This window comes from Trichoplax adhaerens, genomic scaffold (genome assembly GCF_000150275.1).
Source record: "Trichoplax adhaerens TRIADscaffold_3 genomic scaffold, whole genome shotgun sequence".
In the NCBI taxonomy this organism is placed as follows: domain Eukaryota; kingdom Metazoa; phylum Placozoa; class Uniplacotomia; order Trichoplacea; family Trichoplacidae; genus Trichoplax; species Trichoplax adhaerens.
In genome coordinates, this window is record NW_002060945.1 from 5,008,183 (window position 1) to 5,026,101 (window position 17,919).

The 17,919-nt window shown below is 32.0% G+C and overlaps 3 protein-coding genes across 3 annotated transcripts in view; 2 read left to right on the plus strand and 1 right to left on the minus strand.

The window, feature by feature from the left end:
- TRIADDRAFT_54574 (uncharacterized protein) overlaps positions 1-7,269 on the plus strand; it is a gene marked incomplete at both ends in the record, with an annotated part of 8,502 nt that extends 1,233 nt beyond the window's left edge. Inside the window, 16 exons of the mRNA XM_002110463.1 lie at positions 985-1,154; positions 1,379-1,477; positions 1,651-1,829; positions 2,437-2,533; positions 2,661-2,727; positions 2,870-3,094; positions 3,362-3,524; positions 3,961-4,084; positions 4,311-4,449; positions 4,770-4,866; positions 5,231-5,315; positions 5,638-5,760; positions 5,862-5,937; positions 6,051-6,204; positions 6,848-7,029; positions 7,141-7,269. Of these exons, the coding sequence (XP_002110499.1) occupies positions 985-1,154; positions 1,379-1,477; positions 1,651-1,829; positions 2,437-2,533; positions 2,661-2,727; positions 2,870-3,094; positions 3,362-3,524; positions 3,961-4,084; positions 4,311-4,449; positions 4,770-4,866; positions 5,231-5,315; positions 5,638-5,760; positions 5,862-5,937; positions 6,051-6,204; positions 6,848-7,029; positions 7,141-7,269 (2,109 nt within the window). The remainder of the gene's footprint in view (positions 1-984; positions 1,155-1,378; positions 1,478-1,650; positions 1,830-2,436; positions 2,534-2,660; positions 2,728-2,869; positions 3,095-3,361; positions 3,525-3,960; positions 4,085-4,310; positions 4,450-4,769; positions 4,867-5,230; positions 5,316-5,637; positions 5,761-5,861; positions 5,938-6,050; positions 6,205-6,847; positions 7,030-7,140) is intronic.
- Positions 7,270-9,837: 2,568 nt separating this feature from the next.
- Positions 9,838-12,188, minus strand: TRIADDRAFT_54575 (uncharacterized protein; the record flags this gene model as incomplete). The annotated part of the gene is made up of 6 exons (XM_002111005.1): positions 9,838-10,601; positions 10,676-10,885; positions 11,058-11,121; positions 11,169-11,329; positions 11,606-11,783; positions 12,132-12,188. 6 exons carry the CDS (start codon positions 12,186-12,188, stop codon positions 9,838-9,840), a joined length of 1,434 nt encoding a protein of 477 aa, XP_002111041.1.
- Positions 12,189-15,889: 3,701 nt separating this feature from the next.
- TRIADDRAFT_54576 (uncharacterized protein) lies at positions 15,890-17,693 on the plus strand (the record flags this gene model as incomplete). Its single annotated transcript, XM_002110464.1, has 4 exons — positions 15,890-16,872; positions 16,963-17,221; positions 17,295-17,360; positions 17,505-17,693. 4 exons carry the CDS (start codon positions 15,890-15,892, stop codon positions 17,691-17,693), a joined length of 1,497 nt encoding a protein of 498 aa, XP_002110500.1.
- Positions 17,694-17,919: the final 226 nt, after the last annotated feature.

Below are 17,919 nucleotides of genomic sequence, written 5' to 3' on the forward strand. Positions count from 1 at the left end.
GTCTGATAACTATTTTACAGCAAAAACTCTATAAAAACAAAGTAAAATATGACGTTGGATTTTTGTAATATTATAAAAGCGTCTAGTTTAATTCGAAGATATTTAAAATTTTAGATTTCTGCAGTACATGTTCTTATAGATCTAATCATCATCGCAATGATAACGGAGGACTTAATTTTGTGACCTTCCAATTATTAATTTTACTATTGATGAATTAAAAACACATTTTATAGACTTGATTAAAAGCATTATTATACGTTTATTAAATTTTCATTCAAAATGGTAGTAACCGCTGTTTTGATGTTAAAGATCAATTGAAGTTAGGTAGCTAATTTAATTTAAGGTCACTAGTTTTTGTCTTGTTTATTCTATCATGCTAATGGATAATGGTACGATATATTAAATCAAAAAGACAATCAAGTATGTTATGCTTTTATATATATAGCATACAGACATAGTTATACATACGTAAAAATAATCAGATACGCTTATTAAAAAATTATTAGAGGTGAAATTCATCCTACTTACGATTGGCTTTGATAGAAAAATAATTTGTAAAATCGTACAGTATTAAAAATAGCCTTACTCTTTTGGTTTTTAATTATTTCATTGGTATAGCCAGTTTATTCTTTATTTTTGATGATACTGCTTTACACCTGGCTTAATTTTTGCAAAAATACTGCAAGTTTTATAAAGTGTTCATCGATAATTATTAATTAACGGCATGATGCAATAAGACATCATACCATAGTATCAATACTGGACTACTCTATCTTGCTATTTCTGTAGCAATCTCATAATAATATAGTAAATTAATTCGAACTTTACTGTCTTCTTTCTGGATTTGCGATCCGTACATACGGAGATATTTTTGTTACATTAACATTTCCATATAGACAGATCGTTTGACATGGAATTTATTAATACTTACGGTACTGCATTTGTCAAAATGACTGACAAGGTTTCCTTTATGAATGACTTTAGGTACGCGTTGTCGGCGGTAAAAGCCGCCATCCATCTGCCTCTATCATACGGAGTACTTCTAGAGAATTATCAAATGTTCACCGAGAAAGCGTTGCTTCTGCTCATAATAGCACTTACGACCTGGAGTCGGTTACGAAATTGAATCCTGGCGAAAATAGGAGTCGAGCAAAGTAAATTAGATTAAATAATTAATAGGCTGTATTGCAAAATTATTGCTAAATTAATTTCTACTAGTATACGTTGTAATAAGTAACTAATCACAAAAAGATTGTCATTTCTTTTAAGGACTCGGCTATTTTAATTTAAATGTACAGTACACCGTTAGTGAAACGTGATCTATTGCTGCATCGTATTCTATTTATATCAATTTGCTTTAATTCCGGTACTTATCCAGTTCCGCCCGCACAAGTATTTCCAGAAGTAGCTTTGTCTATGAAGACCATGGTAAAATACAAGTAGATATTAAACCCTCAAATAGCTTTGCTCGAGCTAGGTAAGCAGTTTTGAGTGCGTATAATCTTATTGTTACTTCCTAGTGAGGTTATAATCTTATAATTTTCCTGTAAAATTTCGAAAAATCAGTGTTAAAACCTTTTAGTTCGACAAATGACGTATATTATTTTATCGAACTAAATTTGATATTTTCAAAAATGAACAATGTTTCAGATTTCGTCACGCTGCTATCCGTTCATTGATGGGAGGTAAAAGGCATCGAAGGTCCAAATCAGTTACTGATAAGATGGTAGAGTTAGAGTCTGGATTATTCAATTCATCTGAACCTAAAATGGCCCATTTTGTTAATATAATTACGCATCGTTTAAACGAACAATCTAACGCTTCTAGCAGTAAGTTGGGGTATCAGTAATGTTCTTTTACTATCCTGGTATACAAGATTATTCGGGGATAATAATTGTAAAACTGTACATTAGATTCATATTTAAAATTGTATTAAATCAAAAAGCACATGCATCTTGAAAAACATTAATCAAAAAGTTACATTAGTTAATAAATGTTAGTAAAGCTTACTTTGTACTTTGCTGTTTTATTGGCGCATAAGTAAAAGACCTGTATTATCATTAGTTTTTCTTGACACTACTCCTTATTTTCAATTAGGGAGATCAAATTTATACGCTAATTCGCTTTTATGCTGGGCTTATCTTTGTAATTTATTAAGTTCCATTCACTAATACAATAAGGAAGACTATGATACTATTAATATACGATCGCATTACTTTTAACGCTTATAATAATGTCGTTGATTACATTTATTTAATCGCTTATATCATTTAGTTAATGCAAACGGTGTTTATCTTGATTTCTCATGAACGCAAATATAATCATCCAATTTAACACACTTGGGCATAAATCTCTAGTATTGATTCGACAATGAACTGCAAATAATTCATTCATTAATGTTTTAATATCAAAATTTTTTATATCTAATGCAAATAGGGAATATAGCAGCTACATTTGTATTCGAAATTGCGGCATATTCAGTCCGAGAAGATAGCGGTTCCATTGATTTAATTGTTTTGCTAAATCGTCACAGGTACTATCTGGCATAATTTTATGAAACATCGTGTCAATTAAGAAACTTTGTATTAAATCAGTCATAAATACGCTTATTAATAAAATTATGTTCATATTCCTCTGACTTCCAATTTTTTCTAAAATAGGGCCTTAATTAAAAAATCCCAAGAAAACAAGAATAATAAGACCGTTACATTTGGCTTAGGCAAATCGGTAATGGAATCTAGTATTGTGTTGTTAGTGGTACTAAAGCAAAATCATTCATAGTGGGACTTCATATTTGATACTGTGATCAAAAAATTTTGCAGTAACGTAAATTAAAGTGAAATCGATTCATAAAATTTTTATGCTCTAGACGTCTGAAACCATCATTAAAAGTCTTAGCAGCAGCTTCAAGACCGATAAATCGATAAAGTCATGTGATCCTATAACTGAAGAAAGTATCCAAGATTTAGAATCGTCAAGGTATAGCGATGAGGAAGGAGATGATGCCACTCAGAATAACTTTTCTGTAGATTTTGAGACTCGGGATGGTGGTGCTAAGCAAGGTGTTAATTTCAAATATTCCGCTGGCAGGCTGGTACGAATTCATTTATTTAATCTAGTTGTATTTTATTATATCAAATAACAGTCGAATACAGAAAGGGAAGAAGATAAAAAGGAAATTAACAATCTTATATGAATTCTAGATTGTGGAATGTAAAATTTTATACTGTACTAATCAGCCAGAATGAAATACTATCTCTATACAAAATTTCAGATGGAGTTTGTCCGATCGTATCGTCAATAAATGTATGTGCAACTTATCTGAAAGTCTTAGTAAAGCGATCTATATTTTTTATTCTAGAATTTCACAAAATCAGAGTATCAAAAGACTATTACGGTTGATATCCTCAATGATGGTCAATATCATCCTAATCTTAGCTTCTACGTCATATTGAAAAATCCATCAGAGTATAGCAAATTGGCAGATCCTAGCGTTGCTCTGGTGACCATAATTGACACTAATGGTAAGCTTGCTATTATTTCTTATATTTTTAATCCTTATTTCATCTGATGTACTAGTTTAAATTAACCCTTCAAGCTACTAAAATTTTAATACAATAACAGTGTAGAGGTTAGTTTCACGATTAAAATTGTTATCACGACTTATCTTTATTTAAATAGTATCAAATGAGAAACAATTTTGCTGTAGCGATAATACAATAGATTGCTGATACGAAGAATAAAGGGTTGATAATCTCATCTAGTCGTTAAGCTACTATATAACGTACCATATATTGAGATGAATAAATATTTTATAATACCACTGTTAATTAAATCGTGAATACTATATTGATGTAATACAATAGTATTGATGACAGTTAGCAATGTTTCCATAGTAAAGAAAAGCAATAGAAGAATCTATCATTTAACAATGTCGGCTGCCTTTGTTATCCGTTTTAGTGCCAGGAGAATTTCAATTTGAAAAAGCAAAATATCATGTTGATAAAGATTCAAATCAGATATCATTGAAAGTGCTCAGAAAGAAAGGAGTAGATGGCACTGTTCATTTAGAATTTGCTACTATGTAAGTATGAAGAGAGAGCAACTACAGATTTATCTAATAATATTCTCGAGAGTATTATCACCATCACCGTTCCAGCTAAATTTATGCATAGTTACTAAGCTGTACATTACATGCGATTTTGAAGAATAATTTCTTTGATAGCCGAAATTGCATTGGCATTTATTTTGTACTAACCCTTGCATGAATGTTAATAGTATTAAATCACTCATTATTTTGATTTATTCAGAGATGGAACTGCCCATGGCGGAATTATTCCCGAAGTAGAAGAAAATCATAAAGATTATGAATCAAAAACAGATATGCTAATTTTTGCTAACGGCGAAACTGAGAAGGAAATAGTAATTAATGTCGCTAGCCATGTCAAGGTAAAACAGTTGTATAAATATCGACTTTTTTTCATGTTAGCACACCAAATATATCATTTGTTCTAATAGTGCTTTAGAGTATTGATTATAACTTTAATTTTACATACTCTTTGTGGTTGTATTAGTGTAAAAAGACTACCGTATTTGCAATTATCTGCTATTAAATTAAGAGACATTCATAAAATGCCTTCACTGTCATATAAACTACTTTAAGCTATTTTTTAGTATACATTCATGCTATATTAATCCATTGATTCAAGAGTAATTAGATAAAATCAAGTTATTTTAGTTTTGAATTGATGATATTTAATACTTTCTAGTTGGATAAGAATTTCTTAGTTGCTTTACGCAATGCAAGCATGGGAGCAAGAATTGGTGAAATAGGAGCAACTATTGTTAGCTTTGATATTGAAAGAGGTAAGCATTGTATTCCATATATGAAATATCTATGCATGCATTATGTATTTCTTTATTGGTAATTCTCTGCCATAAATATTTAAATATAGCATGAGATCTTTATTACGGTGCTAGTTTACATAATGTAATAATAGATATGCAAATTATTTCATGTATTTTGTTTTAGGAGAATCAATGAGAGGGTAGATTACACTACAACTTTGAATACCATGTTATATTTATTTATTTGTAACAATTTAAATCTTAAGCTATACGTACGATTATGAAATACAATAATTAATTTCCAGAAATTTAATTAAATTGTGGATAATCTAACTTTAAGATTGTTAATACGTAACATAATTTATATTGGTTAAAATTACAGATGCATTAGGTGATCGTGTTGCAGAATTTGCCGCTTTAAATGGAGTGGAGGGAGAAGATGTTAGTTGGGCTGAACAATTCACAAAGTAATAATTACTAAAAATATTCATTTAAAAACAGCTTTAACTTACTTGCAAAATTCAAGTAGATGATAGTTGCTGGATATGAATAGCTTATTGAGATTCATGTTTAAATTAATAACACTTGTCATGGAAAGTATGTACAGTATTTACCACCAATAGCTAAACGAACACGTTTATCGTAACTTTAACGCAGTGATTGAAGAAATATATTACTTACAGGCGAACTAAAATGACATATTCATGTGATATTTGCAATTTTTATATCAATCAGTTTTACTTAATATTTACTGTAAACTTTGATTCCTACAAAATGGACACTGCACAGTGCATTAACTGTTGGGAGCGATATTGATGAATTTGGAGAAGAATCACCTCCCAGTAATCTTGACTATATTCTGCATTTTATTGCCTTTTTATGGAAAATAATAGCAGCTACTATTCCACCGAGGTAAAGAGCTTCTGATCGACTACTACTTTGAAATTTGGTTATGTTAATATTCTTTTATATTGTAATCTTTAATGTCATAAACACTTTTAATTAATTTGTAGGACGGTGTTAGGGGGTTGGCCAGCCTTTGTTTTATCATTAGTTTATATTGGTTTCTTGACAGCTATTATAGAACAGGTATAGTAGTATTTATTCCTAATGTAATGCTAAATATGTTGCGTACATGAAGTAATTAGAACGATTATCAAATTTTAAGTAAAGTATCTCATCATGATTATTCCTTGTTTCAGTTTGGTAACTTGTTAGGATGCGTTATATTACTAAAGCCCAGTGTAACAGGAATTACAATAGTAGCCCTAGGAACAAGTTTACCTGATACATTTGCTAGCAGAAATGCGGCAGTTCATGACCACAGTGCAGATGCTTCAATTGGAAATGTTACAGGTACCGTTATGTACATAATTACTTAGACTTATTATTGATTCATAGCAGTATCCACTATAATTTAGATCTGTTATCTACAAATTTGATATGTTAAACATTGAAATTATAAATCATAAAATCTAGAATTATTTCGATATTACAACAAATAATCACACATTATCAAAATTTGATAAAAGCTTTTTATACGTTTGAAATTTTACGTCTAATATTAATATCTATGTGGCCTTTAAAGCTGTAATGATATCACTAACGAGCAATATTTAATAAGTAATTCAAGCTCGATGTTGTTAAGGACCTCTGTCATGATACTGTAAGCTTTACATTCACATCAGGCGTCTGTGCAGGCAGCCATAGTTTGAGTAGGATAATAGTAATGGCAACGAAAGGATACAGTCATGATATTTTGTTAATCGAAATCGGTATAATTAACTGTTACTACAATTTTTAAATACTTCTATGTTGTATTGTAGCTTTTGATTAAACTAAAATGCAAAATTAACGCAGATAATTTCTTAACGATACAGAGAATTTTATACTTTAAAAAGTAAATTTTCTCAAACTGAATTAGGAATACCATTTGACAATAGAATGGTTCAAGTTAATGTCTTCCAGAAATAAAATTTCTATCTCAATTATTCTTTAGGGAGTAATAGTGTTAATGTTTTTCTTGGATTGGGATTGCCTTGGGTTTTGGTTACCACTTACCGTCAGATAATGTTCTCAAATTCAGACTACGCGATTAGTCCAGGGGATATGCAATTTTCTGTTATTCTATTCACTGTAGTAGCTGGAGCTGGAGTGGCTATTTTGTTGTTCCGACGCTTTGTAAGTTACCAATTCTATCCAAGGATCTACGTGTGTTAATCTTGAGATTCTATACATATCCGAAATATTTTTTATCTAAATTATAATTATCAATTATATTATCGATAAAAGGTCCTTGGTGGTGAACTTGGAGGAGATATCAAATGGCAATATATTACAGCAGCTACATTAGTTTTACTTTGGGCCGTCTATATTACACTAGCCAGCTTACGAGCATATGATGTTATAAGATTTCAGTGAATGGAAAGGTCAAGATAAGAATTAATCAATATTAGTCATAACTATCATTACGACTATTGCACTCATCGAGTGTAAATCGCTGTGACTAGACCTTTAAATCATAAAGAAGATAAATATTAAGCTTCTATTTGATTACAATACCCTAACTTTCGTATATGACAGACTTACAAGGAGCACTTTTAATCAATAAGCAAAAGATGAAATCTTCTTATAGAATGAAATGACACTTTTAGCTATCCTATTGCTCATAATTGGCAGTACTTCTTTGCTACTATGGTATCGTACTGACCGCATCGATTTAATGTTGGCTCATATAAAAAGATTGTAATTGGTTAGATGGAGAACATTTTTCCTCGCAGCTACGGTGTTAATTGTCAATAAGCATATACATACTATTGATATTTCATCATTTCTTGTAATATAGATAAGTAGATATGCTTGAATATCAATGATATTTATTCTTTTCATTACCATTGCAATATGTTACACTTTTCTTACTCTTTATTTAAATACTACTAAATTATAGATTTTAATTCATTAATTTCCTTTTAATCAGACAATCTATAATGTATTAATACTGTTTTTGTAAACTTCGTATTAATTGATGTGTCAATTATAAGTGAGTTTAATTTTGATAATTATTATTAAAACTTGATTTCTATTGTCCTTATGAGCACTTATGCGGTACGATGTAACTTCAAATCATTCGATGTGTATTGATGACACATCCTCATTAAAAATGCGAAATCAGGTTGAATTTATGTTATTTTCATATTTATATACTTACATGAAATTTTTTATTATCATATTTGATGTAATGCAAATACAGGCGAAGTAATTTGTAGAAAATAATATTGTTATTTTACGATTAACAATTTAATGGTCGCTGCTCATAACAATTTAATCTCAAGCGCTATGATTAACATTGTATAAGTATTTTACCCAATTATATGTTCACATTGTAAATTATAGATATGATTAACATTGTATACATATTTTTACCCAATTATATGTTCACATTGTAAATTATAGATATGATTACTGTGTACAAGATATTCCGACATTTTTCATACCCGATTAGGTCATTCATCTTAGCATTAAGTTAAAATCTCTAGCGGTTTTAATTCAACTTGAGTGATAGATGATTATTTTGTTCAATTGTGTATAATATTGTCTTGATACTGTTATCTACATTTAAAATGATATTCCTATAGTGCTCATTTGCATGCATTTATATGGTATTCCACGATAACAGATTGTTATGATCTATATACCTTATGATAATTTGATAACAAAGATATTTTACTAGATCGTGTTGCTTGTTAGAAACATTCGCTACAATCATATCCGTTTTTAATTATTTCTTTTATTTGTCATAAGATTTATATAATTATTGAAGCATAGCTTCTGATATTCGTAATATTGTTTTCAATATAGCAATGACTTATAACGCGTTTGATCAGCTTTCTAGTAAATTATTGGATGATTCAACTTTTTAGTGTTTTGTCCGTTTGCTAGTCATTGGTTAAACAAAAATAAACGTAGATCCTTTTATTTATAACAGCCGATCATATATGCGTACATAGACAATTTTTGCAGTCCGAATCACTTCGATCAAAAATTGAAAAATCAGATATACAATACATCGAAGTTATCTTTACATTATGCAATATAGTATTACCAGATTGCAATCTCAGATTGTAATAGATAACAGGCCTTGCAAGGCTTTATTAGCATACAAAATTGCTTTATGGTACGTTAGTTCGAGGGACAATGTCGACTTGAAAGGACCTTGTTACTACCGAATTCAAAATGGCAGCATGAAGTTTCATTTATTTCGTAAAAGAATAAAAATTAAAAATTATGCAATAAATTGTTATCTTCCATATTTATGCACGACACGTGGATCTATATTTCTCATTTTATTTCAGCGATATATTTAAAGCTGGACGTTTATAACTATTGTATGTTTCTAATTGATCAATGAATTAAATCTTTGGTGCAATTACAAACGACAAATAATATACTGTAAGTACTATAATAATATTTATATTATTAAAACAAGAGAACAATATGCAATTCCCGGTTATATGCTCAACACAGGAAGTAGCCTCAACTCTTCTTTACAGCTAGTAGTTAGTATTTTCCTTAATCCACGCAATACAGCAAATGTAATCATTACAACACTTTCATACGTATAATTAAAGATCAGATTTTGAATTTTAGTTAAATCAAATTATTTAACACATTTTAATACATTTACTTCTTAGCAAATTCTGCCTCATTAATGTTGATAAAGGCCAAGTTAAGGAAGGTTTTTAGAGTACAATTGTACATGCAATAGTAATTAATCACTATCTCTATATCAGTAATAAAAGTATAATACATCATTTTAATCAAAAATAATACGAAACGCTTTCTTTGGAACAAAAAATTATCTATCTTTCATATTTGTTGTTCGTCGATTTAGTACATGTCAAATACCCTTAGAATAGAAATCAATTTCAATTATGATAATTTGTTACATCAACATAAATATTAGAAAGGCTAAGAAAACTTATGACCGTTTTATTTATATACTAATTTTTCAAGATTGCAAAGAGTTTTTTGACTCAAATCTTCAAGTTTAAATTGAAATTTTTGAACTTCTTTACATATTTCGTAATTTCCGCTTGCGTAAACTATATCAGCAACGCCATTAATTAGTTCGTCATCTTTTAATGAAATGATTATTTGATGTAGTTTAGCAAGTCTTGCATGATCATGGGGATTCTTGAAATATCTATCAACGGATGACGAACTCGATGACGATTTCTGGCTATTTAAGGGTGACGAAGAAGTAGATTGACTGAAGTAATCGTGAACATCAATTCTTTTATCGTCATTATTGAAATTAATTGTATCTGTATTAACCGGTAATCGATCGTTTGCAGCGTTTAAGAATTTTGTATTATTAGTCTTAATTTCTGACTCACTTTCGCTGTCATAAATACTGGACAAGAAGCTATTTTTAGCAGAATGTCCATCGAGTTTGTCTTTTTTAAATTTCTTCTTTTTGGGCATTGTACCATTCGATTTTTTATCAAAACTTACATCCTTTCTCATTTTTGAAAGCTTCACTGAGTTCTTAACAAAATTATCTTCCAATTCTGAATCGCTAGAATAATCTTTGGATTGTGTGATTAAAGAACCTAGCGCAATATTAAATGACGCGGTCGATTTCCGATTAGAGCTACTTGCTAACTTTGCAGCAAGTTTAATTTCTTTAGAGGTTTTGCCGTTTTTTAATCTTGTGTTCAAGGACGAGGAATTTTCATATTTTGATCGGTGTTCTATACTCATATGTTCAAGTAATCGCGTCAGCAATCAAAAAGCGATTATTTTTTAAGCCAATAGACTATCTTACCTGATAAGTTGTCACTTTCAATCTTAGGATGATCTGCCATCTTCAATTTTTTCTTCTTGTGTGCATGTTTCTGATCTGAGGTACACTCTAGCGATGAAGGTTTTACTTCTGGTGTCTCATGTCTAACATGGTTTGGTCGTTTATTCTGACCTTCGTTTATTAATTTAGGTTTAACGTTATTTTTCATACCATTTTTGGATATCTTCTCTCCTAAATTGAAATATTAAATGGTTAATATGCAATAACATTATAATGCATTACTTATAATTCTTCAATTTTTTATGTGGCTGAGCGTTTAAGCCATACAGTAGGTGTTGCATATACATAAATTATATGGAATGATGGTCAGGCTTGGCTAATTACACCTTCATTATTAAGGTACCTCCGGGTTGGTAAATGGACGTTTTGGTTTCTACATTTTGGATTGAAGCTCCAGCTTTTAACAGCTTATTTAAAAAATTTTATTCGGTTGATTGAAAAGAATTCTCTTTACAATATGATTTTCGATGATTTCATTATTTTCGGGGTATGTTAAATCGTATTGAATCTTGTATTCTTGATGTTCGACATCATCACATTTAAAGTAGATATTAATTGTCATATCAAACCCGCCGTATCCAGATTCCATAACCTTGTATGGAGGTTTCTTAACGACTATAAATATGAAAGAGCATCGGAAGATAATAAATTTAGCTATGATTTATTGATTGAAAGAAATCAATTACGAGAAAGTCCCGTCTAGTAATTTGATCTACGAGTCGTATTACTCGACGAACTATATTACTCTAACGGTCAATTACTTTTCATTAGTTTGATTACTGTCGAATAAAACTTTTGAAAGTTGATGATTAATAGCTATAGCTAAGCCTAACACCTGCGAAAGCTCATGCTCTTATAAATAAGTTACATTGTCACAAAATAGGAACTAACCCCTGTGAGGTTTCGCGTAGTCTTCATGGATATTAAAGATGACTTTCTTGATAATTTCATCCAGTTTTACTTTATTAAGACCACAAACATAAACTTCCCAATCATGGCTATATCCTTCAGGTGTCAGCTCTTTCCTTTTTACAGTTTTATGACCAAATTTAATCATAATATAAGCGGACTGCACATCGTAATAAAGTTTAAATCGAGTTAGTACACTTATTTTTATAGACCTTTTAGCTTTTATATTACGAAGCCTAACATATCAAGTAGAGATTAAAAAAACAAATTTGTCCTAAATTAACCAACTGCTAGCAAATCAATAAAAAGTGCGAAAGGAATAACATGCCATCACACATCCCATAATAAATGAGTAAATACTTTATTAAAGAAAGTCTGTTCTCCTCTCATCAATCATCTAAATAGACAGCCTGTGTTGACTTAGTAATTGATATCAGGGACTACAGAAATGGAATGTTCATGTCCATGTTAATGTGCCTTACACTACTGTGCAGTAGATGCTGGATACCTGTACATAAGCCAAACCGTTGATTCCGGAATTTTTACAATGGGGAATTGGCTTCATCGTGTAGTAGATTTCAAATTTATTGACCGGAGATTTGTGAAAAATTTCGCTTGTGCAATATGTGCTATATATATTCATATAATGTATAATATGTACGCTTAACTAAGGGTCCTTTAAAAGTAGCTACTTACTTTGAATCTCGGATTTTAAACTGTTCTAGATCTGTAGTTCGCATTTAATAAATACGATACTAACAGGGACAACTAGAAAATGAATACGGACCAATAGGACCGCATCGCTGTCTTGCATGAGGAATTGCATCTCACGCTAACGCCTGCTAATGTACAGTACTGTACTGTACCAAGGAATTACAGTACAGTATAATAGTCCTGCACTGCAGGTACTGTACAGTATAGAACAGCCGAGTGCTGCTCGATTAAATTACAGAGAGATTTTTGACGCGAACACTGTCAAAAAATTTTAATTAATTTAATTTTATTTTATTTTACAGTACATTACTACAGTTATAATATAATATAATTGCCAAATTCTGACCCTGGTCCCTGGATACAGCACAAGCGTTATCACGAAAGTGTTCAATCATTATTAAAGCTAGATGTCCAATTGATAGGAAGCAGGTACAGTATGATACAACGGCTAAGCATACGCGTACTGTCATTATGTGCTAGTACTTCGTAATATTTGACACTTAATTATATCACTCGTAGAATCAATTCTAGTTTCAAATCATCATATACGAGGACTAAACTATACGTATTTAAAGCCTGCACGATTAATTTTATCTTATAGTTTATATCCAGCATATAATCATAAAATTATGTGTCCCAGAATAGTTTATTAATTCCTGCCAATATGTTCTTATATACCGTAATAACTTGATGAATGCACTAAGCACAGTGCGCGTTTATCGGTCGTTGCAACGAGTCACTTCTAGGTGGCTCTAGATATACGTATACTCCAATAAGGTCAATTTAATTTGAATTTAGGTACTAATTGTCGCATAACTGAGATCTCTTACTATCATTATGAATTTTACCGATATCAATACTCTACGACAATGCCTCACGCAGCAAAAGAACATTGAGTCCTGCTGTGTTTTATAGTTTGTGTACTGTATACTCAATCTACTATTAAGCTAAATATCGACATTGTCTGTTGAACCTTGAATACGAAAAATTTTAAATGGATCCAGTAAATTGTATAACTTGCAGGGCAGTATTTTCATCATAGCCTTTCAATATCCATAATACTTAGCACAAACTAAGTCATAATGTCATTTACGGCGCTGTAGTACTCTACTGCAGTTCGTAGACATTTTTCGAACTTTGAAGCTGCAGCCAATGTGTACCGTGGTACGACTAAAATTAATGCGTAAACTATTTACTGTACTGTACAGTACAGTACAGTGTAAGTTTGATGCTTTGATAGTACAATATAAAAACTAACTAAAAACTACAGGTTTTTCAAATTCTTTACATTTTTCTATCGTAAGCAATTGAAACAGACTTTATTGCAAATGAGCTAGCAATATGAGAGTTAGTACTTATCTTCGTTACAGAACTCCGTACAATGATATTTGCATAGTTTGTAAAACAGTACTGTATGTACATTGTACAGTGTACAGTAGAGACCCTCTAGTGTACAGGACAGTGGTTGCAAACTTGCAATGCAGTATTTCCAGAACTTCGACTGTCAATCATGATACTACAAGTTGACGATCAATATCGAGACATTACATCATTAATAGTAGTACTAAGCGGTACCTCTAACGACTCGATGGCAGCAATGAATCTTACTGTTAAAAACAGTGCAAGAGTAAAATTAATGTCTTTTGGTTTTACCGTAGTTGTTGATTGAAATGAATACTGTATACAGTACAGCACCTTAAAATTATGTTAGAGAATAAGCAATTAGTTGTACCGTAGTGAAATCGTGATCTACAGTATTAGATAAGATTTAGTTTGCGCTAGTGTAAAAACCGCTATTCGTTGCACTGTACTTCACAATTCACACAGCAAAATATGTTTAAAGGAATATTTTGAATAAACAATATGCAAATGTATATTGAGTAGGAGCAAGTAAGCCGACAGCCATAACAAATGATATATTCACAGTCAGTACAGTACAGTACAGACTTGTTAGTTTACAAGCTATCGGATTGCACTGCTACGTAGCTATATGCAAATACACCTTAGATATTCTGTTATATAAATTGAATCATGGTTATGCATATCAAGTAATCACATTGTTTTGCTACACTATTCTCTGTCCTAATACTGCAGATATTCACGTACTGTATTATGCTCAGGATAAGTAATCATTTTATAGTTCAAATTAGGTTACATTAAAATTTCAGAGTTTATAGTTCTGAAAGAGCAGTATTATGGTAGGGTACTGTATACAGTACAGTATTGTAGGAGTAATGTAGGAAAAGTCGTCGTACCCGAACGTAAACTCAGATCAGAGGAAAATCGAGGACAGCCTTTTAACTATCTAGTTTCGAGAATGCATGTTATTATACTGTCTACAGGTCAATAAAATAACTCAATAGGTGATTAATTAGCTGAAGAAGAGCATCAATTTTTCATATTATCTGTTCGTAGAACACAAGCCGAACTAAGATGGTACTCGATGGCATATTGAATATGTTATTTTATGAAACATTATACAGTACTTGTATATAAAAATATGCATGAAGTTGAGTAGAAACCGCTGCCATGTTCGTAAATGTTGATCACAGCAATGATTTTAATTAATGACTTTACAGCATACGTGAAACAGAGCGAACGCATTCTGGTACTGTGGTACAGGGTGTACAATTCAAGTTACTACTTAGGGGTTACAGTATTATGGGAACTTGAAAGGATCGCATGTTTAGTAGCAAATTGCTGTACTCTAGCGTTAAAAAATTATCTGCGTTGCTAAAATGATATACTGTACTATATTATAATAAAAATATTTTAATAACAACCTCAGGTACCATTTCCTTGACGATATTAGGATAATTCTGGCCCGCTGCTTCGTTTAGTGACTTAGACTTGAAGGAAGGTATAACCTTCAATGCCTTCAATAACCTTGAATAACTACTATTGGAGAAGTTACGATCTACTGTGTACAGTACATACAGTACTGTACAGTATACAGTATTAGGCATTTAAGCAACACGAATGGAATACAGTACTGTACTGTACAGTACTGTACAGTACAAATTACAGGTTCTCGAAAAAAAGTACGGTAGAGACTTTATGCAGTGACTACAGTACAGTACAGTGTTGTACAGTACAGTACTGTATAGTGGAAACCAAGATGCTCACTGTTCACAACAGCATGTACAGTACAGTACATTGTACAGTACTAATCATAAGAGGTGACAGATTACAGTACTGAGATATTGACAGTGAAAAGAAACGCTTTCTTTCGCGTCAGTTCGCTGATTAGGGACTTTTTCTTAGAAGTCACTAGTAGTGTACACTGTACTGTACTGTACTATACAGTACTGCTTAATTAATTAAGCACATACAGTACAGTATAAGTGAGTATCTGTATGTGTTCTTAGAAAGCAGTTCTACTTGGCAGTTACTCAGTAGCAGTTGCATTTCAGTTACTGTTCAGTACAGATGAGGTGATTCTTTACAGTAAATACTTAATACCTGTGTTCAATAAAGTAAATTATTACATGAGAATCGGTGGAACTGCAATACTAATGTTAGCATAGATTGGAACTGAAATAAATTATTCTAATGCCTACTTTGGTATTGTTAGATGTATCCTTGTCAATGTGCCGTCCAGCTACTAATGAGCACATTGATACAGAAGGAAATGACAATGAAATTTCGCGTAGACAGTTAGCACACCAAGGTTTGAGAGCCTTTTTTGATTATCTAGCGAATAATTTTCGTTTGGAGTTTACAAGTTTAGTAGTTTTTTCTTCATTGTGGGAAGAAATCGTTCCTTTCACACGCGATTACGAGCTATTGAAATCGAAATTATCTAAAGCTGAAACTTATGACAAAACATGCTTTGCCTCTGCTTTCGAGGCAGCCAGATCGGTTATTTCAGATGGTTGGGGGCCTTCTACACCTTTTCATGTCATATTAGTCACCGATGGACTACCTGGAGTGGGTGATGGTAGCCTTCGTCAATTTCTCGATAGCCAGGAAGTGATTACCCTGCCATTCACTAGTAAATTGCACATTATCTGCATTTCTCCTCTAGAGGAAGTTGGAAGCAACCTCCATTGGTATAAACAACTCTGCGATACAACTAGCAGCCACGGTGGCCATGTCTACTTTCCAGAAAAACCACTTACACAGCAATCAGTTGAAAAAGCTTTCATGCAGCTTGCGGAGAATAATTATATGCCTTACAAGGGAATTTTACAATTTGGAAACTTACGTTCTAATGTTAATCTCGTGCCACCCCCCATTAATATAATGGGTTATAATTCCACGGATGATTACGACTTTCCTCCTTTCCCTTATGAACTAAAAATTTGCGGATTTCTTGATTCCGTGGATGTTGGGCAGCCGCCTTGTATAGCCAGGCATTTGGTATTGCCTTATTCTTCACCTCATAATCTGGATGAAGCTGGGGCACATGACGCCTCAGGAAGCGATAGTAGTTTTGATGATGCAGTCGTTGATGATAGTCATACACCATCATTTTGTGTACTATTACATGGAAGCTTGAAAGTTGAGAAAATGGTGGCACTCGTTAAATTAAGGTACAGTAAGTAGTTTATGAATATTAGAATAGTATTGTACATTTTACTTTTATCTTAGGTAATATACTTATTTCGTATTCTCTGGTATAGTGACGATTGGTTTGGCATACTTCAGTCGTGGGCAGATTCTAAAAAGAAGTCAAACTTGGTTTTGTCCATATTTGAACCTGCGATTAAATTGTCATGGCTTGGTGAATTAACCCAATTAGGACCTTCTATAGATGAAGATGTAAATCCTTATGTTACCGTCAATGAGGATGAAGAAGAGTCACCATTTCCGGTACCTTTGGCAGGCTATTTTAGCTATCACCACCAAGGATTTTTAATCTGGACTAAAAATTCGTTGCAAGTAAGCCATAGAAATATAGAGAAAGTGCTTCTATTTTACGAGATATAATTAGATATGATATATTGTACTTCAGTCGGATATTCAGAAGACACTACGCTATGCCAGAAGACTCCCTGATAAAAAGCAGGCATTTTATAAGGTGTGGAATAGAGAAATATTATTCTGTATCGGAAATGCTTTACCTACATACATTCTAGATTCTTAGAGATTATAGTTAACGTTTAAAAACTCGTTATCACGTCCTCCGGATGCTTCTCACCATATAAATCCTTTCTAATGATAGGAAGTCAACAAGCTGAGAAGAAATGCTCTCGTCTATAGTTTTGATGGTGTCATAGCTTGTATTGCAAGTCTACTATTAAAGGAAGCCGAGAACGCTACTTCCCAGCAAGCTGTTACATTGCTGAAGCATGTAGCCGCACACCTTCGATCAGAAAATGTTTATAGTACGATCGAGCCTGTACCAGTATAGTATAAAAAGAGTACCGACCTGGTAGGCCTAGTCACCGTCAAGTGTTTTTCCGATATTGTGGAAATGATAGCAATAATAACAATCACGATACAGTACCCATTTCCTTCTACCACTCCTGTCTGTGTTATCCATTTGAATGAGGTTAAAGTTGTATCGATACTTGAGAAATGTACAGTTGGATGTAGCTACAGTATTACAGTTATCAATCACTATTTGTAACTCCAGT